The sequence below is a fragment of the Melanostigma gelatinosum genome (genome assembly GCF_949748355.1).
Source record: "Melanostigma gelatinosum genome assembly, chromosome: 11".
Classification (NCBI taxonomy): Eukaryota; Metazoa; Chordata; class Actinopteri; order Perciformes; family Zoarcidae; genus Melanostigma; species Melanostigma gelatinosum.
Window position 1 is genome coordinate 27269679 of NC_136644.1, and position 25892 is coordinate 27295570.

General features: G+C 45.7%; 1 protein-coding gene across 1 annotated transcript; it reads right to left on the reverse strand.

The window, feature by feature from the left end:
* LOC306784279 (zinc finger protein GLIS2-like) lies at positions 1 to 25718 on the reverse strand. The gene is made up of 7 exons (XM_079278182.1): positions 25394 to 25718; positions 16669 to 16830; positions 15838 to 16031; positions 14810 to 14995; positions 9834 to 9967; positions 6138 to 6256; positions 1 to 1920 (listed from the first exon to the last, which is right to left on the reverse strand). The coding sequence occupies exons 2-7, from the start codon at positions 16805 to 16807 to the stop codon at positions 1292 to 1294; spliced, it is 1401 nt and encodes a 466-aa protein (XP_079134308.1). The 5' UTR covers positions 16808 to 16830; positions 25394 to 25718; the 3' UTR covers positions 1 to 1291.
* Between the last annotated feature and the right edge of the window lie 174 nt (positions 25719 to 25892).

The following is a 25892-nucleotide window of genomic DNA, read 5'->3' on the forward strand; positions in this document are numbered from 1 at the left end:
ATTATTTGTGTTTATTGACATCAAGTCATCGTCATCGATGCTGGTGAAGTCCAGATCACGTCTGTTGTCAAGTTATGAAATCTTTAGTAAAGCTGTAATGAAAGGTACATTCATACACGTGACGTGTGGATATGTTTCATACGCTGAGTGATGTATTTTAGATGGAACACAAAGCACCTTATGGAAGCGCTGACCAGGGGTCAAAGGATGTGCAAACAGGAACAGGAGCTGAGTCAACAGCTGGCGGCGCAGGTGGGCGTCGTCAAACATGCAGCTGATGTGCACACACTGGCCTTTAGTCTGCTCTCTCTCTACGGGCCGATCCGGGAGATCGTTGTCGAGGAATGATTAATAGAACAATAGAATGCGTCAGTCGACCGCACACATCCAGTCAACGGCTTCACTTGGTTTCTTGCGACTTGAACATCACGCAGTCAAACTGGTGACGACGTGTCGTCGACCTCGACGCCTCTCGAGAGGCTCACCTGGTTCTGGGCCCCCGAGCTCCGCTCTCCTCCAGGGGGCCAACCCTCTGACTAAATCCACGGAAACCGGATTTCATTTTGTGTTCAGTTTCAACCCACTTTGCCTGAAGGAGACAATAAAGATGGACGTCACACTGGATGTTGATGAAGTCTGCAACACGTTTCCATTCGTGTTTTTGTTCCTCGGTGCTCCCCGTAGTGCTGCTCTCCCACATAGTCATGAGTGAAACGGGCTCAGCAGTCAGTGGAGGTTGTCAAACATAAAATAAACAGATTAGTGAATCTGAGGTCGAGGTTCAGACGAACATTAAAGGGTCGGTTCACCTAAATCACACATCGTTCCATCACTTGTGGTCTCCGTGCAGACAGACGTGGTTCTCAACATATCGAAAAACATCTGTGATTTGTAATTCGGGATTTGAAATGTCAAACATCAGCATCACCAGAGTCAGAAGCACCCGTCTCCTGGGGACCATGAATGCACCGCATCAGCCCCATTGCACTAGAAGACGAGTTGAGTCTAAAAACATCCGGCACTTTATAAACATGCACTTTTTAAATTCCACCAGAGATCTCAGCTGGAGACTCTCGTCCCTGCGTTCACGCAAAACACACAAAACGCTTTCAGTCCGTTTTCTGTTGTTGTCTGGGCTGGAATGACGGAAGTGTTTAAACATTTTTTATGGCAGGTGACAGCGCACACGCACACGCACACACACACACACGCACACACACACGCACACGCACACACACACACACACGCACACACACACACACACACACACTACCTGCTATCTGTGCACATCCTAGCTGACGACGGCCGGTTGGAGGAGGAGGGCCCTCCGGGGGACGACCAGCCAGGACAGAGGGAGGTCCCTTCGCATGTGCCCCGCAGACAGGTTCAGCACCTCCCTCTCCTCTCCTTCCACCTCCTCCTCCTCTCCGTCCGTCTGCCTCCCTGCCACCCGTCCCAGAGCCCCCAGAGCCCCCAGAGCTCCCAGCCCCAACACGGACGCGGCCGACAGTCCAAAGTGTAAGAGAGGAGAGTCTGAGAGGGCGAGCGTCCTCACGGCGCTTCTTCCTCCCGTTAAGGAGAAAGGCGGCGCCCCGCGGTGGCAGAAAGCAGAGAAAGGGCCCCCGGGGAGGATGAGATGGGCCCCACACAAGCCCTGCAGATCAGAGAGTCGCTGGGGCCCCATGAGAGCCGGACCCAACCCGGCCGTGCTCCCGGCGCCGCGCTCCGGGGAAACAAAGTGTCCGTGGGCCTTGATGTGCTTGCGCAGCGAGCTGGGGTCGGTGTAGCGCTTCATGCAGCCGCTCATCTTGCAGCAGTACGGCTTGTCCACGTAGTGCGTGCGCGTGTGCTTGAAGCGGTCGCTGGAGTTGGAGTAACGTTTGCTGCAGCCGTCGTAAGGACAGACGTAGGGTTTTTCTCCTGGAGGAGAGACAAGAACTTCATTACAGGATGAAGACAAACATAATGCAAAATGTATACAAACGCAAAAGCGGGTGTAAGTAATATGAAGCTGTCAGTGGTTCATATGTCATCAGGACAAAATGGATTCTTCTCTCAGTGTAAACATCTAACGTCTCGTTAGTCACAGATGCCAAAAGAACGAACCCGTCTTCACTTTAAAGCAGCACGTTTATACCACACCAAAGATTAAAACAAGGCGTGAACAGAGAAATATATGGATTCATAAAAGCTCAACATGAGCGCAGCTTTTAGTGCCTTTTATGGGTAGACGGGCAGGTAGACAGATAGACGGGCAGGTAGACAGATAGACGGGCAGGTAGACAGGTAGACAGGTCGGTAGGTAAACACTTCAAAACACTTCCCATAATGCAACTGAGAATTATGTCTTTGTTTGAACCTCTTTGAAGTGTAAAACCGACTTTATGTGTCGCGGTTGTTTTCTCATCCGTCCTCATGACGAGCAAAATGTAAATAATGAAATGATATAATAATAATAATAACAACAGATATTCACCGTGACACCAGTGAACCAAAGAAGGGTTCAGAACTCAAACAGAGAGCGAGGGTGTCACATGCCACCTCACTCTCTCTGTCTGAGTTCTGAACCCTTCTTTGGTTCACTGGTGTCACGCCCTGTGACGACGGTGGAGAATCACCTTTTTGTTCTCTGAGCTGAAATGTGTCGAACACTCACCGTGGTCACATTTCACAAGAACTCTAACGTCATAAATCAAAAGGTACGACACGGTGTAGATGTGTGTTTGTTCACCGTGTGACTGAAGGGGTGCGGAACGTTAGCTTAAAACCAGCAGGTCCTGTTATCACTGTCATCACTCTTCAGACAACAAGTGGAGCCTAATGTCTGAATCACCATGTTATTATACTATTACACAAAGTTATTATACTATTACACAAAGTTATTATACTATTACACAAAGTTATTATACTATTACACAAAGTTATTATACTGTTACACAAAGTTATTATACTATTACACAAAGTTATTATACTATTACACAAAGTTATTATACTGTTACACAAAGTTATTATACTGTTACACAAAGTTATTATACTATTACACAAAGTTATTATACTATTACACAAAGTTATTATACTATTACACAAAGTTATTATACTGTTACACAAAGTTATTATACTATTACACAAAGTTATTATACTATTACACAAAGTTATTATACTATTACACAAAGTTATTATACTATTACACAAAGTTATTATACTATTACACAAAGTTATTGTACTATTATATAAAGTTATTATACTGTTACACAAAGTTATTATACTATTACACAAAGTTATTATACTATTACACAAAGTTATTGTACTATTATATAAAGTTATTATACTATTACACAAAGTTATTATACTATTACACAAAGTTATTATACTGTTACACAAAGTTATTATACTGTTACACAAAGTTATTATACTGTTACACGAAGTTATTATACTATTACACAAAGTTATTATACTATTATATAAAGTTACTTATGTTTTGAGCCTTTTTCCAACAAAAGTTACATGAAATAGTCTTTTTATCCCTGTCTACCTACCTCCCTGTCTACCTCCCTGTCTACATCCTTGTCTACCTACCTGCCTGTCTACCTCCCTGTCTACCTCCCTGTCTACCTCCCTGTCTACCTACCTGTCTACCTCCCTGTCTACCTACCTGTCTACCTCCCTGTCTACCTATCTACCTGTCTACCTCCCTGTCTACCTCCCTGTCTACCTGCCTGTCTACCTGCCTGTCTACCTACCTACCTGTCTACCTACCTCCCTGTCTACCTACCTGTCTACCTCCCTGTCTACCTGTCTGTCTACCTCCCTGTCTACCTGCCTGTCTACCTGCCTGTCTACCTACCTACCTGTCTACCTACCTCCCTGTCTACCTACCTGTCTACCTCCCTGTCTACCTGCCTGTCTACCTCCCTGTCTACCTGCCTGTCTACCTCCCTGTCTACCTCCCTGTCTACCTACCTACCTGTCTACCTGCCTGTCTACCTCCCTGTCTACCTACCTGCCCGTCTACCTGCCCGTCTACCTCCCTGTCTACCTGCCTGTCTACCTCCCTGTCTACCTCCCTGTCTACCTACCTACCTGTCTACCTGCCTGTCTACCTCCCTGTCTACCTACCTACCTGTCTATCTACCTGTCTACCTCCCTGTCTACCTCCCTGTCTACCTACCTACCTGTCTACCTGCCTGTCTACCTCCCTGTCTACCTACCTACCTGTCTACCTCCCTGTCTACCTCCCTGTCTACCTACCTCCCTGTCTACCTCCCTGTCTACCTCCCTGTCTACCTACCTACCTGTCTACCTGCCTGTCTACCTCCCTGTCTACCTACCTACCTGTCTACCTCCCTGTCTACCTCCCTGTCTACCTACCTACCTGTCTACCTCCCTGTCTACCTCCCTGTCTACCTCCCTGTCTACCTACCTACCTGTCTACCTCCCTGTCTACCTCCCTGTCTACCTACCTCCCTGTCTACCTCCTTGTTTTAAAATAACAGTGTAAACAGCTTCCACTCTGTGGTTCCTCGTGTCCCTTTAAGGATAAAGAACATTACTGTCTCCTACTTTCTAAGCCAAGACCCGGGTTTCCACTCTTACATCTTTTCAAAGTTGCAGTTTTTTTCTGGACCAACCGAGAGACAGACGGACGGACATTGTCATACCCAAGAACCGTGCTAACAGCATGGCTGAAAGGCTGACGATTCCTCCAACTCGCGAACTCACCACAGGTCACTGTGCTGTGCTCTTAAAACCAAATGTAGTGAAAGTGCTGATAAAAGCTGCAGAAAGCTGATCAGCAGCGAAGAAGAGAATCCGTGAACTGAGCCCGGCATCACCGGAGGGAATCAAACACAACACATAATACGAGTCGGGTTTTCCCACCTCTGTGTTCGTGACACGGTCACAATAGCAAAATAAAGTCTTTGTCAGCAACAAAAGGCCAGGCTAGTTTATCTGTATCGGAACCTTCACACAAAAGACATAAAAGAGTGAAGAGAGACGCTTTTGTTCAATAATAAGTGACGGTAGGCTTCTCTTAAAGGGGCGGCGCACCGACTTCACGCGTTAGAATCAGGTTGGGCTTTGTAACATCTGAGAAAATAACCCGGGTGATGTCATAGTGACGTCATCAGGTTTGGCCGACATCATGACTCTACGTCATCTACGTCAACAGAGGAAACACGATTCCTCTGAAGCTCCTCCTCCTAAATGTCTCCTAAATGTCCCCTAAATGTCCCCTAAATGTCCCAGGTTATCGATATCACCAACATGTGAGGTGAGGAAACTGTGATTCAGCTAATATGGTCTGTACCTACCTACTTACCTGTCTACCTCCCTGTCTACCTGCCTGTATACCTACCTGTCTACCTACCTACCTGTATACCTCCCTGTCTACCTACTTACCTGTCTACCTATCTACCTGTCTACCTACCTCCCTGTCTACCTGCCTGTCTACCTACCTGTCTACCTACCTGTCTACCTACTTACCTGTCTACCTATCTACCTGTCTACCTACCTCCCTGTCTACCTGCCTGTCTACCTACCTGTCTACCTACTTACCTGTCTACCTATCTACCTGTCTACCTACCTCCCTGTCTACCTACCTGTCTACCTACTTACCTGTCTACCTATCTACCTGTCTACCTACCTCCCTGTCTACCTGCCTGTCTACCTACCTGTCTACCTACCTCCCTGTCTACCTACCTGTCTACCTACCTGTCTACCTACTTACCTGTCTACCTACGTGTCTACCTACCTCCCTGTCTACCTACCTGTCTACCTACCTGTCTACCTACTTACCTGTCTACCTACCTACCTGTCTACCTACCTCCCTATCTACCTACCTGTCTACCTACCTCCCTGTCTACCTATCTACCTACCTGTCTACCTACTTACCTGTCTACCTACTTACCTGTCTACCTACCTGGCTGCCTACCTGTCTACCTACCTACCTGTCTACTTACCTGTCTACCTGTCTATCTGCCTACCTGTCTACCTAAGTCTAGAGTACTCTTGCTGGTTTCTCATCATGACCAACTCTATACCTATAATAGGATCAACTTGTTTGGTTCTTTTCATGATGTTTAGTTAATGATCAATAATCAGAACATAGAACATAGAACGTGTCCTTGTGAACTCACCTGTGTGTGAGCGGGTGTGTATCTTCAGGTTCTCCAGTCGGGAGAAGCTCTTGCTACAGGTGGGGCAGTGGTGCGGCTTCTCATTGGTGTGTGTGCGGATATGAATCAGCATTTTGTACCTGACAAACATCAAACACATTCAGTTCATCTCACTTTTTCCTTCCTTTGGAAAATGATTTGACTTTCAAACCTGACACACGCCGCATCAAGTCATCCGTGTGCTGGGCAGTGGTGTATAGTAACGAAGTAGAAATACTTCGTTACTGTACTTAAGTAGTTTTTTTGGGTATCTGTACTTTACTTACTTATATTTCTGTTGACTTTTACTTTTACTTGACTACATTTTGCAAAGAAAACTGATACTTTGACTCCGATACATTTCCCCTGAAACCTTCGTTACTCGCTACAAAATCAAATCTATCTTCAGAAAAAAATGAATCGTGAGAGCAGCGTCGGGGACTGTGGTGGAACAGACTGCAAGCAGGTTTGGTGAATCAGTGGTGCTAGCAGCAAGTTAAATCATTGGTTAATCACGTTAATGCACAATTACAAACACGTGCTCTCAAAGCCGCGGTGTTCTGATTCCCAGTGATGCCCAGGATGCTACATGCTATAAGCTAGCGGGCGACTACATGAGTAGAATTCCACTCTACGATGACTGATTTCATGGTGGAAGCAGAAATGGAAGCACCTGCTACTCCCGCAACAAACCACGGTGGTGACGAAGACCAACACCAGTGGATCGCTAGCGAGTTAGTGAGCTGAGGAAGTGTTGACAGTTGTGACACCATAGGATTGACGGGAGCCGAGAGAGCGCAGTGTTAGCATTAGCGTTAGCATTAGCGTTAGCATTAGGGGAATCCTTCGCAGCTGTCTGTGACGCTGAACACACCTCTACCTGCCTCAGCGGCCTGTGAAAGACTATTTAGCATCGCAGGACGAGTCTTCAGCCCAAGAAGAGCGAGACGGAATTCTCACAATTTTGAAAACCAACTTCTTCTGAAGATGAACAGGACATGTTTCAGTTTCAAGTAATGACTGTGTTGTTACTTTCGGTGCTGCTTTAGTATTGATCATGTTTTGATATCTGAGTCATGTTGTGGATGATCAGATGGAGTTATGATGGGAGCAGTCGCCCAATTGCAGATTCAGCTTGAGCAAAACCTTTGTGTTCAAATCAGCCCACAGGAGTTTACAAGGCAGGCGTCCTTTCTCTAAACACTGACCTGATGCATCAAGTGGATATGTTTTGATGAACATAATATTATGCATTGGTCCTCTACATCCTCTAGTCCAGCGGTTCCCAAACTTTTTAGGCCGCGCACCCCCTTCTACATCCCGACCGGGTCCGCGCACCCCCCCCCCCCCCCCCCCCTTAAAAAAGAAAAAAGAAAAAAAGAAGCAACAGAGCCTTTTAAGCCTTCATAGCCGCATAAGAATCGGACCAATGAGAGAACAGTTTGCTCGCGCGTGGCATTTGTTTACAGGATTTAGTCCGCTGTTAAATGTTGCAGTGTGAACACAAACCGAACAAAGGAGCAACTGCAACAAAGCAAACGAACTGAAGGTGTGAAAACGCCCTGAAACACTGCAACAAAGTTTCAATAACTTTCAGTGACACAAGGCGTCACTTTTAAAGAGCAATACGGATGCGAGGACACACGCACAGGCTCAGAGGCAGATTATCACATTTCATTTACAATTAATGAGCGACTAATGCAGCCAGGATGTCTTCGGACAAAGCATCGATGTGGCGCGACACAGTGTTGTTGGACACCGGGATCATGTCCAACTTGTTTGCTTCTTTCTCCCCAATCATACATTCCACCATCTCTCTGGCAGCTGGCGAGCTCACGTCTTCAGTGATTGTGTGCGGTAGCCCCTTTCTCACTATTCTGTAACCAGATATGAAGCCCGTAGTGCGTCATTTATAGACCAACACATGAATGAGACTGCAGTTGTTTTTGGCTGTTTTGTAACTCCTCCAATTTCGATATAAAGAATGTAAGGGGCTTTTGACTTGCACTGGCATGCTTGGTGTTCAGGTGGTGACGTAAATAAGAGCTTCAGACTGTTAGCCAGAACCTCACTGCACACCACGCACTGTGGCTTTGGGGAATCTGTGTTGCCAATCCAAGTGAAGCCCAGACACACATACTTTCCATCATATTTCCTCTTGTTTTCCCAGTCTGATGCTCACTCTCGTTTCCTCTTTTTTCACCTTGACTCCGCGATGGGCCGATGTGCTCCCGATGTGTCTGTGCTGCACCTCTCCGTTCCCCTCGCCTCCGATTCCTCTCTCTCTCTCTCTCTCTCTCTCTCTCCTCTTTTACGACTGATAGCTTCAGATGTCCCACCTGACAGCTTTTAAATTAAAATTACATTTTCTTTTAATATTTAATATTATTACACCATCAGACCGCCATTACACTTTTCCTCTCGCGCACCCCCTAGAGGCAGCTCGCGCACCCCCAGGGGTGCGCGCACCCCACTTTGGGAATCCCTGCTCTAGTCTAATGAGCAGACTTATAAACGCACTGTTACAACTCCTTCATAGTGTCATATTGCTTTACGGAGAATTATGATGATAAGTTCATAGTAGATGCAAAAGTATACTTATGTACAATATATTATGTTGAACATTGTTGCTCCTGGATGGATCACAGCAACCCAATTATGTTCAACACAGCTCCATGTCCTTGGTCATGATGCCACAGCACTTAAAAGAATAAACTTCATCATTCTCACAATTCTGACCCTTTTAGTAACAGCATTTACTTTTACTTTCAATGAACAGGTTATGATGTACATTTAATGTTCAGGTTATGATGTACATTTAACATCAGAAAATTACTTTTGATACTTCAGTACTTTTGTACTTAAGTACAATAAATATCAGATACTTTAAGACTTTTACTCAAGTAGTATTCTAATAGGTGACTTTTTACTTTTACTGGAGTAGTTTTCCAGTAAGGTATCTTTACTTTTACTCAAGTATGTCTTTTGAGTACTTTATACACCACTGGTGCTGGGTTATGTAAAACTCTCTTCATGAACAGAGGGTCGGACCAGCATATGGAGGCCCAAAGCGGACTTTATTAAAATAAAAACTGAAAATGTAATAATACGTCTTTTATTCTCATATGGCAATAAAACGTTCAATTGGAAAAAAGAAATTGGATTTATGCATTTGCATTTTTTACTCAAATAACACATACACGTGGAAAATTGCTATTGTGGAATTACATTTTCTAATTTACATTTTAATTGTAATAATGTCCCCTCTGGGCTTCCATACATCCCTAGAAGTTGATACATGCTGATAAATATAATTAAACCTCTTGAACCTCACCGACTATTGTTACTATTATTATTATTATAAATATTATTATTAATATAAATATTATTCGTAAAATAATTGTATTTAAATACATTTCCACACATGATTTTGAGTGCTGGATTATTTTCCCTTGTTTATGTTTTATAAACAAATAAAAAACAAATCAGTGAATTAAAAATAATAATAAACAATTATTTACTAACAATTATTACTCCTGTAATTGTGATGGATGAGCATTTTTTATTTATTTTTAAACAATACTTCAAACTACAACTTGAAAAATATATTCTGAAGCCGTCCCTGAGGGAGCTCCTCCCCCATCAACAGGATACCTGGAGTCATAAATCAGATCATACCTGGCATTGAACCCCCGGCCATTTCGAGCACACCTGTCCCACCGGCAGCAGTACCCACAATCCTTTTCAGGCTTGACGTGGAGGTCGTTGATGTGGTCCACCAGGTCCTGCAGCGAGTCGAACAACAGGTGGCACTAGAGGACAGATTTAAACTTCATTTAGTTATTTATGTCACTTCACATCCTCGATTTACGGGGTTTCCTTTGGATTTAAATGCTTCCACTCCACCAATTGATTTTTATTTTTTATTTTACGTTCATCAAATCTTAATTAATCTAATTAAAAATGAGGTGTACATTAAACCATTTCAAACCATTTTGAATCCTTGTTCAGTGATTCAGCAACTTTTCTTGTTGACTTCTGTCATAATAACAACTTAATTAAACTTACATACCATTCTGTGCTGCGTGACTTCTATTTTGTGAAACACTTTTAATAATTAATCGTTTAGTGTTTCAAATAATAATGAATCACTTCTTTACAATCCCCAAAATATTACATTTTCAGAAGCAAATCTTCACATTTTATTCAACAACACACAAATGTTTGTGTTCTTTTCTGGCTGGATTAATACAATAATTGGTTGAGTGTCCAATAATCATTTCAGAACCAGGTTTTAGTTCTCCTCTTCTGTTTTCTGTGACTGGCAGTAATTATGATGTGGTTCTTGGCAACACCTAGTGGTCAGAGAAATACCTGCAGTCTTCTTCTCTGATATTCTTCCAGGACAAATTGAATGCATCTGATTATGAATCAAGACTGAGACCATTATGAAGTGAGACTGCTCTTCTCAATTATTGATGTTTTTAATATGTTTCTGTTCAGATGTCTGAAATCAGGTCTCTGTAGCACCAGCATTTAGTTGTCTGATATAAAACATATCAGTGAACGCCCCTCTGGTGAATCCTAAAATGTGTCTAAATGAGACCACTAAACATCCTCACTAGAACACTCGTCCTCCTTTATCTTGTTGGTGGAAACGTGAAGTCACGTGACCGCGGTGGAGTTCCTTCATAGACTAATGTGAAGTCACGTGACCGTGGTGGAGTTCCTTTATAGACTAACGTGAAGTCACATGACCGTGGTGGAGTTCCTTTATAGACTAACGTGAAGTCACATGACCGTGGTGGAGTTCCTTTATAGACTAACGTGAAGTCACGTGACCGTGGTGGAGTTCCTTTATAGACTAACGTGAAGTCACGTGACCGTGGTGGAGTTCCTTTATACACTAACGTGAAGTCACGTGACCGTGGTGGAGTTCCTTCATCGACTAAGGTGAAGTCACGTGACCGTGGTGGAGTTCCTTTATAGACTAACGTGAAGTCACGTGACCGTGGTGGAGTTCCTTTATAGACTAACGTGAAGTCACGTGACCGCGGTGGAGTTCCTTTATAGACTAACGTGAAGTCACGTGACCGTAGTGGAGTTCCTTTATAGACTAACGTGAAGTCACGTGACCGTGGTGGAGTTCCTTCATCGACTAAGGTGAAGTCACGTGACCGTGGTGGAGTTCCTTTATAGACTAACGTGAAGTCACGTGACCGTGGTGGAGTTCCTTTATAGACTAACGTGAAGTCACGTGACCGCGGTGGAGTTCCTTTATAGACTAACGTGAAGTCACGTGACCGTAGTGGAGTTCCTTTATAGACTAACGTGAAGTCACGTGACCGTGGTGGAGTTCCTCCATCGACTAACGTGAAGTCACGTGACCGCGGTGGAGTTCCTTTATAGACTAACGTGAAGTCACGTGACCGCGGTGGAGTTCCTTTATAGACTAACGTGAAGTCACGTGACCGCGGTGGAGTTCCTTTATAGACTAACGTGAAGTCACGTGACCGCGGTGGAGTTCCTTTATACACTAACGTGAAGTCACGTGACCGCGGTGGAGTTCCTTTATAGACTAACGTGAAGTCACGTGACCGTGGTGGAGTTCCTTTATAGACTAACGTGAAGTCACGTGACCGTGGTGGAGTTCCTTTATACACTAACGTGAAGTCACGTGACCGTGGTGGAGTTCCTTCATCGACTAAGGTGAAGTCACGTGACCGTGGTGGAATTCCTTTATAGACTAACGTGAAGTCACATGACCGTGGTGGAGTTCCTTTATAGACTAACGTGAAGTCACGTGACCGCGGTGGAGTTCCTTTATAGACTAACGTGAAGTCACGTGACCGTAGTGGAGTTCCTTTATAGACTAACGTGAAGTCACGTGACCGTGGTGGAGTTCCTTCATCGACTAAGGTGAAGTCACGTGACCGTGGTGGAGTTCCTTTATAGACTAACGTGAAGTCACGTGACCGTGGTGGAGTTCCTTTATAGACTAACGTGAAGTCACGTGACCGCGGTGGAGTTCCTTTATAGACTAACGTGAAGTCACGTGACCGTAGTGGAGTTCCTTTATAGACTAACGTGAAGTCACGTGACCGTGGTGGAGTTCCTCCATCGACTAACGTGAAGTCACGTGACCGCGGTGGAGTTCCTTTATAGACTAACGTGAAGTCACGTGACCGCGGTGGAGTTCCTTTATAGACTAACGTGAAGTCACGTGACCGCGGTGGAGTTCCTTTATAGACTAACGTGAAGTCACGTGACCGCGGTGGAGTTCCTTTATACACTAACGTGAAGTCACGTGACCGCGGTGGAGTTCCTTTATAGACTAACGTGAAGTCACGTGACCGCGGTGGAGTTCCTTTATAGACTAACGTGAAGTCACGTGACCGCGGTGGAGTTCCTTTATAGACTAACGTGAAGTCACGTGACCGCGGTGGAGTTCCTTTATAGACTAACGTGAAGTCACGTGACTGCGGTGGAGTTCCTTTATAGGCTAACGTGAAGTAATGTGACCGTGGTGGAGTTCCTTCATCGACTAATGTGAAGTCACGTGACCGCAGTGGAATTCCTTTATAGACTAACGTGAAGTCACGTGACCGCGGTGGAGTTCCTTTATAGACTAACGTGAAGTCACGTGACCGCGGTGGAGTTCCTTTATAGACTAACGTGAAGTCACGTGACCGCGGTGGAGTTCCTTTATAGACTAACGTGAAGTCACGTGACCGCGGTGGAGTTCCTTTATAGACTAACGTGAAGTCACGTGACCGCGGTGGAGTTCCTTTATAGACTAATGTGAAATCACGTGACCGTGGTGGAGTTCCTTCATCGACTAATGTGAAATCACGTGACCGCGGTGGAGTTCCTTTATAGACTAACGTGAAGTCACGTGACCGCGGTGGAGTTCCTTTATAGACTAACGTGAAGTCACGTGACCGCGGTGGAGTTCCTTTATAGACTAATGTGAAATCACGTGACCGCGGTGGAGTTCCTTTATAGACTAACGTGAAGTCACGTGACCGTGGTGGAGTTCCTTTATAGACTAACGTGAAGTCACGTGACCGCGGTGGAGTTCCTTTATAGACTAACGTGAAGTCACGTGACCGCGGTGGAGTTCCTTTATAGACTAACGTGAAGTCATGTGACCGTGGTGGAGTTCCTTCATCGACTAATGTGAAGTCACGTGACCGCGGTGGAATTCCTTTATAGACTAACGTGAAGTCACGTGACCGTGGTGGAGTTCCTTCATCGACTAATGTGAAGTCACGTGACCGTGGTGGAGTTCCTTTATAGACTAACGTGAAGTCACGTGACCGCGGTGGAATTCCTTTATAGACTAAGGTGAAGTCACGTGACCGTGGTGGAGTTCCTTCATCGACTAATGTGAAGTCACGTGACCGTGGTGGAGTTCCTTTATAGACTAACGTGAAGTCACGTGACCGCGGTGGAATTCCTTTATAGACTAACGTGAAGTCACGTGACCGTGGTGGAGTTCCTTTATAGACTAAGGTGAAGTCACGTGACCGCGGTGGAATTCCTTTATACACTAACGTGAAGTCACGTGACCGTGGTGGAGTTCCTTTATACACTAACGTGAAGTCACGTGACCGCGGTGGAATTCCTTTATAGACTAACGTGAAGTCACGTGACCGTGGTGGAGTTCCTTTATAGACTAAGGTGAAGTCACGTGACCGCGGTGGAATTCCTTTATACACTAACGTGAAGTCACGTGACCGTGGTGGAGTTCCTTTATACACTAACGTGAAGTCACGTCACCGTGGTGGAATTCCTTTATAGACTAACGTGAAGTCACGTGACCGTGGTGGAGTTCCTTTATAGGCTAACGTGAAGTCACGTGACCGTGGTGGAGTTCCTTTATAGACTAACGTGAAGTCACGTGACCGTGGTGGAGTTCCTTTATAGGCTAACGTGAAGTCACGTGACCGTGGTGGAGTTCCTTTATAGACTAACGTGAAGTCACGTGACCGTGGTGGAGTTCCTTTATAGACTAACGTGAAGTCACGTGACCGCGGTGGAATTCCTTTATAGACTAACGTGAAGTCACGTGACCGTGGTGGAGTTCCTTTATACACTAATGTGAAATCACGTGACCGTGGTGGAGTTCCTTTATAGACTAACGTGAAGTCACGTGACCGCGGTGGAATTCCTTTATAGACTAACGTGAAGTCACGTGACCGTGGTGGAGTTCCTTTATACACTAATGTGAAATCACGTGACCGTGGTGGAGTTCCTTTATAGACTAACGTGAAGTCACGTGACCGTGGTGGAGTTCCTTTATCGACTAATGTGAAGTCACGTGACCGTGGTGGAGTTCCTTTATAGCTCATTTAAATCAAGATTGAAGACTAGTGAAGTTAGCTTCTTACTTTACACTTCAAACATCATAAAAATGGAGTTCATGAGCGAAGATTATCTTGATGAACTAAACCTGGAAGAATCATAAACACAGATTATTTTATATGATAATCCAGAATCACATGGAATAATGTGATTGGCTTTTTGAGGAAGGAACCAGTAATGATGACTGCCTGTTGGACTCCAGAAACATGTCATCCCTGCAGCTCTCCATTGTCAATGCACAGAATACAAATACTGAGACAAGTGTGAATTGATTTTTGTATATTCACCTTCATCCAACGGCAGGCCAGCTGACCGTCCAATGAGGGCTCTGGTGATGTTTGCTTCTCTCCATTCTGACCAATGAACACGGAGGAGGGGAAGCTGTATGCCTTCGGCGGGCTTCCAATCGGCAGATAAAACGGATAACCCTGCGGTGAAGCTCCGCCCTCCAGACCGCGATGACGAGTCAGCTCCTGAAAAAGAGGAGGATGAAGAGGAAGGTACGGTGAACCACATATCCTCATTCTCATTCTCTTATGAAGACAACAACTCCCAGACAACAAAATGTAGTTAGGTTTAGACAACAAAGCTACTTAGTTAGGTTTAGACAACAAAGCTACTTAGTTAGGTTTAGACAACAAAGCTACTTAGTTAGGGTTAGACAACAAAGCTACTTAGTTAGGTTTAGACAACAAAACTACTTAGTTAGGTTTAGAAAAATGAAGTACACAAGTTACGTGACAAGTAACTCAACATTGATTTCTCGTTTCACATGAGGAATCAGCGTGTAGCCCCGCCCTAAAGCATCCCCTGCTTTATAGTCTATTAGAGACCTGTCAATCACAGTAGCCCCGCCCTAAAGCATCCCCTGCTTTATAGTCTATTAGAGACCTGTCAATCACAGTAGCCCCGCCCTAAAGCATCCCCTGCTTTATGGTCTATTAGAGACCTGTCAATCACCGTGTAGCCCCGCCCTAAAGTATCCCCTGCTTTATGGTCTATTAGAGACCTGTCAATCACAGTAGCCCCGCCCTAAAGCGTCCCCTGCTTTATGGTCTATTAGAGACCTGTCAATCACAGTAGCCCCGCCCTAAAGCATCCCCTGCTTTATGGTCTGTGACTCTAAATGGACCATAATGTACTAAATGAACATCATGCTGTATTGAAGAAGACTTGAAACTAGAGATTGAGACATAAACTCATGTTTACAATGTTTACTGAGGGAATAAATCAAGAGAGAAGTAGAGTCATTTTCTATAGACTTCTATACAACCAGAGGAGTCGCAGAATACGTTCTGTGAACGCCGTTACTCACCCATGAGAAGAGATGTGGCTGAGGGCTGCTGATGCTGCGAGGGGACTCCATGGGGGAGGAAGGAAGGGGGGAGGCGGGGGAGGAAGGAGACGGGGAGAGGGAGGAGACATGGCGGGAGGAAGGTGACAGGCTGAGGTCCATGGCTGGAGGACTGAAGCAGGACCCGGGTTGTTCACGAGGGGAGGACTGGGACTCTGGATCAGAGTTAAAACAAGATGACGGTACATTTGTCACACTGAAGTAAAACCTTCCAATAGAATGCAATCATTTAATAATCATAAGCAAAGTTGAATTGTAGTTACTATAGGTAACATGTTCTTCTGACAATGGTTCTCTTCCAATACTCAGTAGAACATGTGTTTCTAGTCTCTGATCTCTGATCATGTTTCATTGTAAACAACCAATCAGAGGAGAGCTAGTAACGTTAGCAGCACCGCTAACGGCTAACCAACAGGAGGAGAGCTAGTAATGTTAGCAGCACCGCTAACGGCTAACCAACAGGAGGAGAGCTAGTAACGTTAGCAGCACCGCTAACGGCTAACCAACGGAGGTTCACTTCAGTTACATGATGATGCCTTCAGGCTCTGCTCAGTGAACATGAGTACTGGCTGAAGGTTCATTATAAGGTTAACATGATGTGTTCACATGTCATCTGTAAAATGTAGTTTTGGTGATGAACTAGAATAAATCCAGTAGTTTGAAGGAGATGTAATCGGCACATTATTATACATCATTAAATATAATAATGATAATAAAAATACAATATTTTATTTCAGATCAGTGAAGTGACTACTGAGGAGACATTTGTCAGGTCAGCTGGTTCACTCTTACCTGGTGAGGAGGGAGGAGACGGGAATGTGGAGCACAGCAGGCGAGGTCGCGCGATGCAGAAAGGGGCGGAGATAGATGAAGGACACGCCCTCTTTCTGACGGGAAGCTTCAAGTCCAGCGGCTCGTCCAATGACAGCATGGCTGCAGGTGGCTGCTGCTCACCTGAGGAGACGGGAAAGAGCTGTTTAGAGTCATCGGTATGTCCAGGAGAGAGAGACTTCTTCTCTACAGGACCTTCAGTCTCATCTAAAGTCAACATGTGTCCCACAGCTGGAGGGACCTCAGGAGGTCATCACGGCTTTTCTCGTGTCCTTATCTCGGATAAAGATCTTTCTTCTTTCCACTTTCCATCTGGTCTGCGAGACAGTTTATAACAAACCTGCCTCTGGTGATGAAAAAGTGAATTCTGTGACACGGAAACATTTCTGCAGCAAAGAGACGAGAGGGAGGGCTGAGGATGTGAGAGGGAACAAGGGAACGAGGATTCATTGCTCATGTTGTGATGGTTTCATGTAGGCTACAGGGAGTTAGGGTGCAAGGGAGGGAGCGAATCAGGGAGCGAGTGAAGGAGGAAGTCAGGGAGCTAGTGAGGGAGTAAATGAAGGAACTAGTGAAGGAGTTGATGAAGGAGAAAGGTAGGGAGCTAGTGAGGAAGCGAATGAGGGAGCGAGTAAAGGAACTGGTGAAGGAGTTGATGAAGGAGAAAGGTAGGGAGCTAGTAAGGGAGCAAGTTAGGGAGCAAATGAGGAAGTGAATGAAGGAGCTAGTGAAGGAGAAAGGTAGGGAGCTAGTGAGGAAGTGAGTGAGGGAGAAAGGTAGGGAGCTAGTGAGGAAGCGAATGAGGGAGCGAGGAAAGGAACAAGTGAAGGAGTTGGTGAAGGAGAAAGGTAGGGAGCTAGTGAGGGAGTGAGTGAGGGAGAAAGGTAGGGAGCTAGTGAGGAAGCGAATGAGGGAGCGAGGAAAGGAACAAGTGAAGGAGTTGGTGAAGGAGAAAGGTAGGGAGCTAGTGAGGGAGTAGGTCAGGGTCCTTTTGACCCAGAGCAGCATCTGACAGGCAGAGGAGCAACTAGTTTGACGTATGAAGAACAACCTACAACAATGAGTTGCACGTAAAGGAGTTCAGACGTACAAAGAGTGTTGCTGAAGCAACACGTGCACATTCAGTCACGTGCACACGCACCAACCCTCCCTTCAGAGGATGGTTCCTCAGAGGAGTGTTGTGGAAACTGTGAGAGTCAAACTATGCAGAGAGTTCACTGACGCTCTCTCTCCTCTCACAGGAAATAGTTCCTCCCACAGCTCCCTGATCTGGCCTCTCTCTCTCCCTCCCTCCCTCTACCTCCCTCTCTCCCCCTCTCTTTCTCTCTCCATCCCTCTCTCTCTCTCTCTCCCTCTCTCTCTCCCTCCCTCTCTACCTCCCTCTCTACCGCTCTCTCCCCCTCTCTTTCTCTCTCCATCCCTCTCTCTCTCTCTCTCCCTCTCTCTCTCCCTCCCTCTCTACCTCCCTCTCTACCGCTCTCTCCCTCTCTCCCCCTCTCTTTCTCTCTCCCGCCCTCTCCCTCCCTCTCTACCTCCCTCTCTACCGCCCTCTCTACCTCCCTCTCTCCCTCTCTCTCTCTCTCTCTCCCTCTCTCTCCCCCTCTCTCCCTCCCTCTCTACCTCCCTCTCTACCTCCCTCTCTCCCCCTCTCTTTCACCCTCCCTCTCTCTCTCTCTCTCTCTCCCCCTCTCTTTGTCTCTCTCTCCCTCCCTCTCTACCTCTCTCTCTCCCTCTCTCTCTCCCCCTCTCTTTCTCTCTCCCTCCCTCTCTATCTCCCTCTCTCTCTCTCTCTCTCTCTCTCTCTCTCTGTCTCTCTCTTCCTCTCTCTCCCCCTCTCTCCCGCCCTCTCTACCTCCCTCTCTACCTCCCTCTCTCCCTCTCCCTCTCTTTGTCTCTCTCTCCCCCTCTCTTTGTCTCTCTCTCCCTCCCTCTCTACCTCCCTCTCTCTCTCCCCCTCTCTTTCTCTCTCCCTCCCTCTCTACCTCCCTCTCTCTCCCCCTCTCTTTCTCTCTCCCTCCCTCCCTCTCTACCTCCCTCTCTCTCCCCCCTCTCTTTCTCTCTCCCTCCCTCACCACCTCCCTCCCTCTCTCCCTCCCTCTCTCTCACTCCTTCCTGTGCTTTTCCTCTCCCAGTCCTCCAGCAGAGCATACCTCTCCTCTGTGCCTCCCACTCCTTTTTCTTTTCTCCCATTTGTTTTCATCCTCCAGAGCACTTTTTTATAACTCCCTTTTATTTTTTTACTCTTCACGTTTCTTCATTCTGTCGCAGCAGAAACACTCGTAATCATCAGCCACTCTTCATTTCATCTCTCTCTCTTCTTTCTCTCCTTCTGAACAAAGACTACACTTGATGAATTCAAATAAAGACAAAAGGACAAATAGAAAAGATAGAATCTCAACTCTTTTGAAGAAGAGGAGGGGGGGGTGAGAGACATAAGCCCAAAGAGAAGTCCATCACAGCTTATTTTAGGGGTCACATCCTTTGATCTTTGCCTCCCTCCTTATAAGGTATGCCACGATGTCGCTGCCCATGAGGAACACAGGACGCTGTGGTGTTCAGGTGCATTAACGGCTGAAACGGGAGGTTTGAGGAGGACAGCAACACAGACTGCTTCTTTACAGATTCTCTCTCTCTCTCTCTCTCGCTCTCACTCCCTCTCTCTGTCTCTCTCTCGCTCTCTCTCACTCTCTCTCTCTCACTCGCTCTCTCTCGCTCTCTCTCTCTCACTCCCTCTCTCTGTCTCATGTCTCAGTGGTGCTAAGTGATGCAACTCTCTCTCTCTGCTTCTCTGTCTCTCTCTGTTTCTCTGTCTCTCTCTCTCTCTCTCTCGCTCTCTGAGTGGAGTGTTGACGGTTAGGTTCAAACAACTAAAGTACTTAGGTTGAGACAACAAAACTACTTAGAAGACTGAGTTAACCTTTGTTGTCAAGCCAAGAGTCTGTCTCTCTCAGTGTCCTTTCTGTCTGTCTGTCTGTCTGTCTGTCTGTCTGTCTCTCTCTCATTCCTTCAGTTCTGTCATCCAGACCTAAAACATACAAACACGCCTCACATTCCTACGTGCAGAGCAGATTCACCCAAATTGTTTCCACTGTGTGTGTGTGTGTGTGTGTGTGCCAAGCCAGTAAATAATAACCAATCCCAGCTGTCCTGCTGGTCGTTCTTCTACAGGAGAGAGATGCTCAGTGTTTCAGAATAAAATTAAATATTTGAACTCATCTGCTGCTCTGATATATATATACATACATATATACATATATATATATATATATATATATATATATATATATATATATATATATATATATATATATATATATATATGTATATATATGTTAAATATGTTAAATGTTAAAAATATGTTAAACATTAAAAATAAGTTTAAACATGCAGAAGTTTCCAAATATTGGTTTGTGTCCATGTGAAAGATTACGATACAAATGTAAAATGTAAATCTAATATTAAGATGTCACAAACAGAACAGGCAGAAATTATAAAATGTTCGAGTTTAATATTAATAAATCTCCAGGTGGCCTTCAGGCAGATGTATTTAAACAGAATCAGCTGAGTTAAAAAGTACATTTAAATTTTATTCAATACGTTCTCTTCGCTGAGAAGTTCATCTTTGGTGAGTAATTGATACAAATGTGTTTTTTAAATGAATTGTGTGGACTTATTTCATAGCTAGCTGGCTAACCAGCAGCATATTAAACCTAGTTTATTCCCCATAACCACAATATATTGTATAAATAATATCAGAGTTCAGACAGAATAATAACAACTAGTGTTGATATTTAATCAACACCAGTTGACGAGTTGATCTATTCAGTGAATTAAAGTAGAGAAATATTGCAAATGAAATATCTAATGTTGTCTTCAGACTACTGTTGAATATAAGAAGAGGACGTAGTCACGGTGACGTCTCTTGTTGGTTCGTGGACGTTTTAAAGCCTCAAGTTCGGCGATTTTGTCCGTCGCCATCTTGTTATTTTTCCAACCAGTGAACAGGAAGTGACCATACATGGACTGAGAGGAGTGATGTAGCGACGCCGTATACGTCTCGGTAGAGACCTGTCAATCACAGTAGCTCCCGCCCTAAAGCATCCCCTGCTTTATGGTCTGTGTGACTCTAAATGGACCATAATGTACTAAATGAACATCATGCTGTATTGAAGAAGACTTGAAACTAGAGATTGAGACATAAACTCATGTTTACAATGTTTACTGAGGAATAAATCAAGAGAGAAGTAGAGTCATTTTCTATAGACTTCTATACAACCAGAGGAGTCGCCCCCTGGTGGTCACTAGAGAGAATGCAGCTTCAACACATGAAGCTCTGAGTTCTCTTATCACATTCAGTAGAAACCTCATATTAGTACAGAGACGAGACGCAACTCTGTGTATGAATGTATGTGTATAAACCATAGACTGTCTGCAAAAACACAATAACCACGCTGCCGTATTTACGCCGATATCACGTTGTTTAAAGTGTTGATGGAGCTGCTGCAATGTTAGCTAGCATAGTACCGATCGATCCAAACTCCATTAAGAAAACAAGCATTTTAAAAGCTGTCAGCTCGTCGTCTTAAGGTCAGACCCGATGAACAATGAATTCAAACTTTTTACAAAATTTGCATGATTATGTAGTTATTTCAGCTTCTTTTTTTATCCGTTTATTGCACTAAAATCACAGTAAAAGTGTGTATTTTGGGTTCATAGAGCTGCAGCAAAGTGTGGCTAAAAACAAGCTAAAAACAATGAATCAACGTCATCACGAGGAGAAGAAAAGAGCAATAACAAGTCTCTCTCTCGCTCTCTTTATCCTGGTTCTCCTTCTTTTTCTCTGCTCACTGTCTTTGTCAGGAGGCCACAGAGCGAGTGGGGGGAGGGGAGGAGGGGTGAGGGGGGGGGGGAGGGGGGGGGGGGAGTCGGGTGGGGTTTGAGGAATTTGCTCAATGTTTGGTTTGGAAGTGAAGGCTCTCAGGAGGAGAATGGAGCAGAGACGCAGAAGAAAGGGAGGTTCATGTGTGTGTGTGTGTGTGTGTGTGTGTATGTGTGTGTGTGTGTGTGTGTGTGTGTATGTGTGTGTGTGTGTGCGCGTGTGCGCGCACATCTGTTGATTTACAGATGTTGGCACACATACTCATGAGCAGTTAGCATGTAAAAATCAAGAGAAGGAGGTGAATAAGACATTCCTGAGGGGGGAGGGAGGGGGGGGGTGGGGGTTAGAGGGAGGGGAGGAGGAGGTGGGAGGAGGTGCAGGGAGCCAGTGGTTAGTTAGTGGTTAGAGACTAAGAGCAGAAGAATGAAGGTCTGGACCAGGGACGGGACCCAAAGACCACAACCAGCCAACGAGAACCAGAGGAGAACCAAAGCACCTCCTCCCTCCTCCCATACCACGCATGCGGGGGGGGGGGGAAGAGTGATGGAAGAGGAGGGTGATGGAGGAGGAGGGTGATGGAGGAGGATGATGGAAGAGGAGGGTGATGGAGGAGGGTGATGGAAGAGGAGGGTGATGGAAGAGGAGGGTGATGGAGGAGGAGGGTGATGGAAGAGGAGGGTGATGGAGGAGGAGGGTGATGAGGAGGAGGGTGATGAGGAGGAGGGTGATGAGGAGGAAGGTGATGGAGGAAGGTGATGGAGGAGGAGGGTGATGGAGGAGGGTGATGGAAGAGGAGGGGGAGGGAGGAGGAGGGTGATGGAAGAGGAGGGTGATGAGGAGGAGGGTGATGAGGAGGAGGGTGATGAGAAGGAGGGTGATGAGGAGGCAGGTGATGGAGGAGGGTGATGGAGGAGGGTGATGGAAGAGGAGGGTGATGGAGGAGGAGGGTGATGGAAGAGGAGGGTGATGGAGGAGGAGGGTGATGAGGAGGAGGGTGATGAGGAGGAGGGTGATGAGGAGGAAGGTGATGGAGGAAGGTGATGGAAGAGGAGGGTGATGGAGGAGGGTGATGGAAGAGGAGGGTGATGGAAGAGGAGGGTGATGGAGGAGGAGGGTGATGGAAGAGGAGGGTGATGGAGGAGGGTGATGGAGGAGGGTGATGGAAGAGGAGGGTGATGGAAGAGGAGGGTGATGGAGGAGGAGGGTGATGGAAGAGGAGGGTGATGGAAGAGGAGGGTGATGGAAGAGGAGGGTGATGGAGGAGGGTGATGGAGGAGGGTGATGGAAGAGGAGGGTGATGGAAGAGGAGGGTGATGGAAGAGGAGGGTGATGGAGGAGGAGGGTGATGGAAGAGGAGGGTGATGGAGGAGGGTGATGGAGGAGGGTGATGGAAGAGGAGGGTGATGGAAGAGGAGGGTGATGGAAGAGGAGGGTGATGGAGGAGGAGGGTGATGGAGGAGGAGGGTGATGGAAGAGGAGGGTGATGGAGGAGGGTGATGGAGGAGGGTGATGGAAGAGGAGGGTGATGGAAGAGGAGGGTGATGGAGGAGGAGGGTGATGGAAGAGGAGGGTGATGGAAGAGGAGGGTGATGGAAGAGGAGGGTGATGGAAGAGGAGGGTGATGGAGGAGGGTGATGGAGGAGGGTGATGGAAGAGGAGGGTGATGGAAGAGGAGGGTGATGGAGGAGGAGGGTGATGGAAGAGGAGGGTGATGGAAGAGGAGGGTGATGGAGGAGGAGGGTGATGGAAGAGGAGGGTGATGGAGGAGGGTGATGGAGGAGGGTGATGGAAGAGGAGGGTGATGGAAGAGGAGGGTGATGGAGGAGGGTGATGAGGAGGAGGGTGATGAGGAGGAGGTAGAACCCACTAAAGCAGAGGTCTTCAACAGGGGGTCCGCGGCCCCTAGGGGGTCCGCGGAGGTACTGCAGGGGGTCCGCGAAATGTTTGGTTGATTCGACTATTTAAAAAAGGTTTTTGTTTTCTTCCCTCTAAACATGAATGTGTCCATTATTTTAAAAGTTCAGTATTGTATGAATGATAACAGGTGTGCTTATGTATGGCAGTGGCACTAATAGGCCATCACTCATTTTTCGTTTCCATATTTATGTTTAAAATAAAAACACGAGTTTGAATAGCTTGTATGCATGATTAGCATGCTATTGACAGACGATGTTGATGTTGGCATTGGTGTCAGCTGACAACATGAATATATGAACCTGTGTATTGTTTGAATAGCTTAGTACTGAATGCACAATAAAGAGGCATGTTTGCATGGTACTAGGCCCATTTAATATAAAACACAATGTTATACAATATATATCGTCGGGGGTCCCTGCTCCATCTCTCGACCAGTTTGGGGGTCCTTGGTCTGAAAAACGTTGAAGACCCCTGCACTGAAGGTTATAGATCCTTGACTCATCGACCTGAAATATTTCAAGTTATATTTGGGTAAAAGAAACTATCAATGAATTCCAGAAATTAAAGTAGTTTAGATTTACAAATCAATTATTCATTGATTAACATGAGATCAATGAAAGCCAAACCTGTAGTTATAGTCAATGAGTGAGGACTCAGGATGTTACAGTAGACCATCAAAATAAGAGTGGAGATAGAAGACCATCAAAATAAGAGCGGAGATAGAAGACCATCAAAATAAGAGATAGAAGACCATCAAAATAAGAGCGGAGATAGAAGACCATCAAAATAAGAGCGGAGATAGAAGACCATCAAAATAAGAGCGGAGATAGAAGACCATCAAAATAAGAGCGGAGATAGAAGACCATCAAAATAAGAGCGGCGATAGAAGACTATCAAAATAAGAGCGGAGATAGAAGACCATCAAAATAAGAGCGGAGATAGAAGACCATCAAAATAAGAGCGGAGATAGAAGACCATCAAAATAAGAGCGGCGATAGAAGACTATCAAAATAAGAGCGGAGATAGAAGACCATCAAAATAAGAGCGGAGATAGAAGACCATCAAAATTAGAGCGGAGATAGAAGACCATCAAAATAAGAGCGGAGATAGAAGACTATCAAAATAAGAGCGGAGATAGAAGACCATCAAAATAAGAGCGGCGATAGAAGACTATCAAAATAAGAGCGGAGATAGAAGACCATCAAAATAAGAGCGGAGATAGAAGACCATCAAAATAAGAGCGGAGATAGAAGACCATCAAAATAAGAGCGGAGATAGAAGACCATCAAAATAAGAGCGGAGATAGAAGACCATCAAAATAAGAGTGGCGATAGAAGACCATCAAAATAAGAGCGGAGATAGAAGACCATCAAAATAAGAGCGGAGATAGAAGACCATCAAAATAAGAGCGGAGATAGAAGACCATCAAAATAAGAGTGGAGATAGAAGACCATCAAAATAAGAGCGGAGATAGAAGACTATCAAAATAAGAGCGGAGATAGAAGACCATCAAACTAAGAGCGGAGCTAGAAGACCATCAAACTAAGAGCGGAGATAGAAGACCATCAAACTAAGAGCGGAGCTAGAAGACCATCAAACTAAGAGCGGAGATAGAAGACCATCAAACTAAGAGCGGAGCTAGAAGACCATCAAACTAAGAGCGGAGATAGAAGACTATCAAAATAAGAGCGGAGATAGAAGACCATCAAACTAAGCCATCAACACACACACACACACTCACACATGACACACACAGTGTCTCATTGTTTTAAAGGTTCATATACCCGAGGCCTTTTTTAGGATTTAAATTAAATTTTTGTGGAACAACATTTCTTGGGATCAATACCATGTGGTGACGTCACAGCCCGGTATGACTCGGTGATCTCTTACCTCTCTGACAGCCTGTCGACGGTGATCAGCGTCCTAGACGCTCACGAGCCTCGCGACTGTCCCCAAACGAATTTACTTAAAGTGAGTCTGTCCGACGTGTCCGAACCAAACCATCATACCTCCGAACCACTTGGTGTCGAAATAAAAGAAAAATCTTCCCACAGGATTCAGAAAATGAGTCTACAAATAACAATAACAAAATCAGTTTTCACGCGACACTGAAAACCTTGTCCTGAAGAAGAGTTGCTTTAAAAAAACCGAGAACTTAACACGTGAGGATGTTTTTAGGTTGAAGAGACTCTTTGGAGGCGCATCGCTCTGTGGCGACGCTGGTCAACTGAGCTCAGAGGAGGGAGGAGGAGGGAGGCAAGGAGAGAGGGAGGAGGAGGGAGGCAAGGAGAGAGGGAGGAGGAGGGAGGCAAGGAGAGAGGGAGGAGGAGGGAGGGAAGGAGAGAGGGAGGAGGAGGGAGGCAAGGAGAGAGGGAGGAGGAGGGAGGCA

What these genes read in the sequence shown, in the direction of transcription:
- LOC306784279 (XM_079278182.1), bottom strand. Translation starts at nt 16,807, where the DNA reads ATGCTGTCATTGGACGAGCCGCTGGACTTGAAGCTTCCCGTCAGAAAG. An exon ending in AGCCACATCTCTTCTCATGG is followed by an intron (nt 14,996 to 15,837) that starts GTGAGTAACGGC and finishes CCTCTTTTTCAG; the next exon opens with GAGCTGACTCGTCATCGCGG. An exon ending in ACACACCCGCTCACACACAG is followed by an intron (nt 1,921 to 6,137) that starts GTGAGTTCACAA and finishes TCTCTCCTCCAG; the next exon opens with GAGAAAAACCCTACGTCTGT.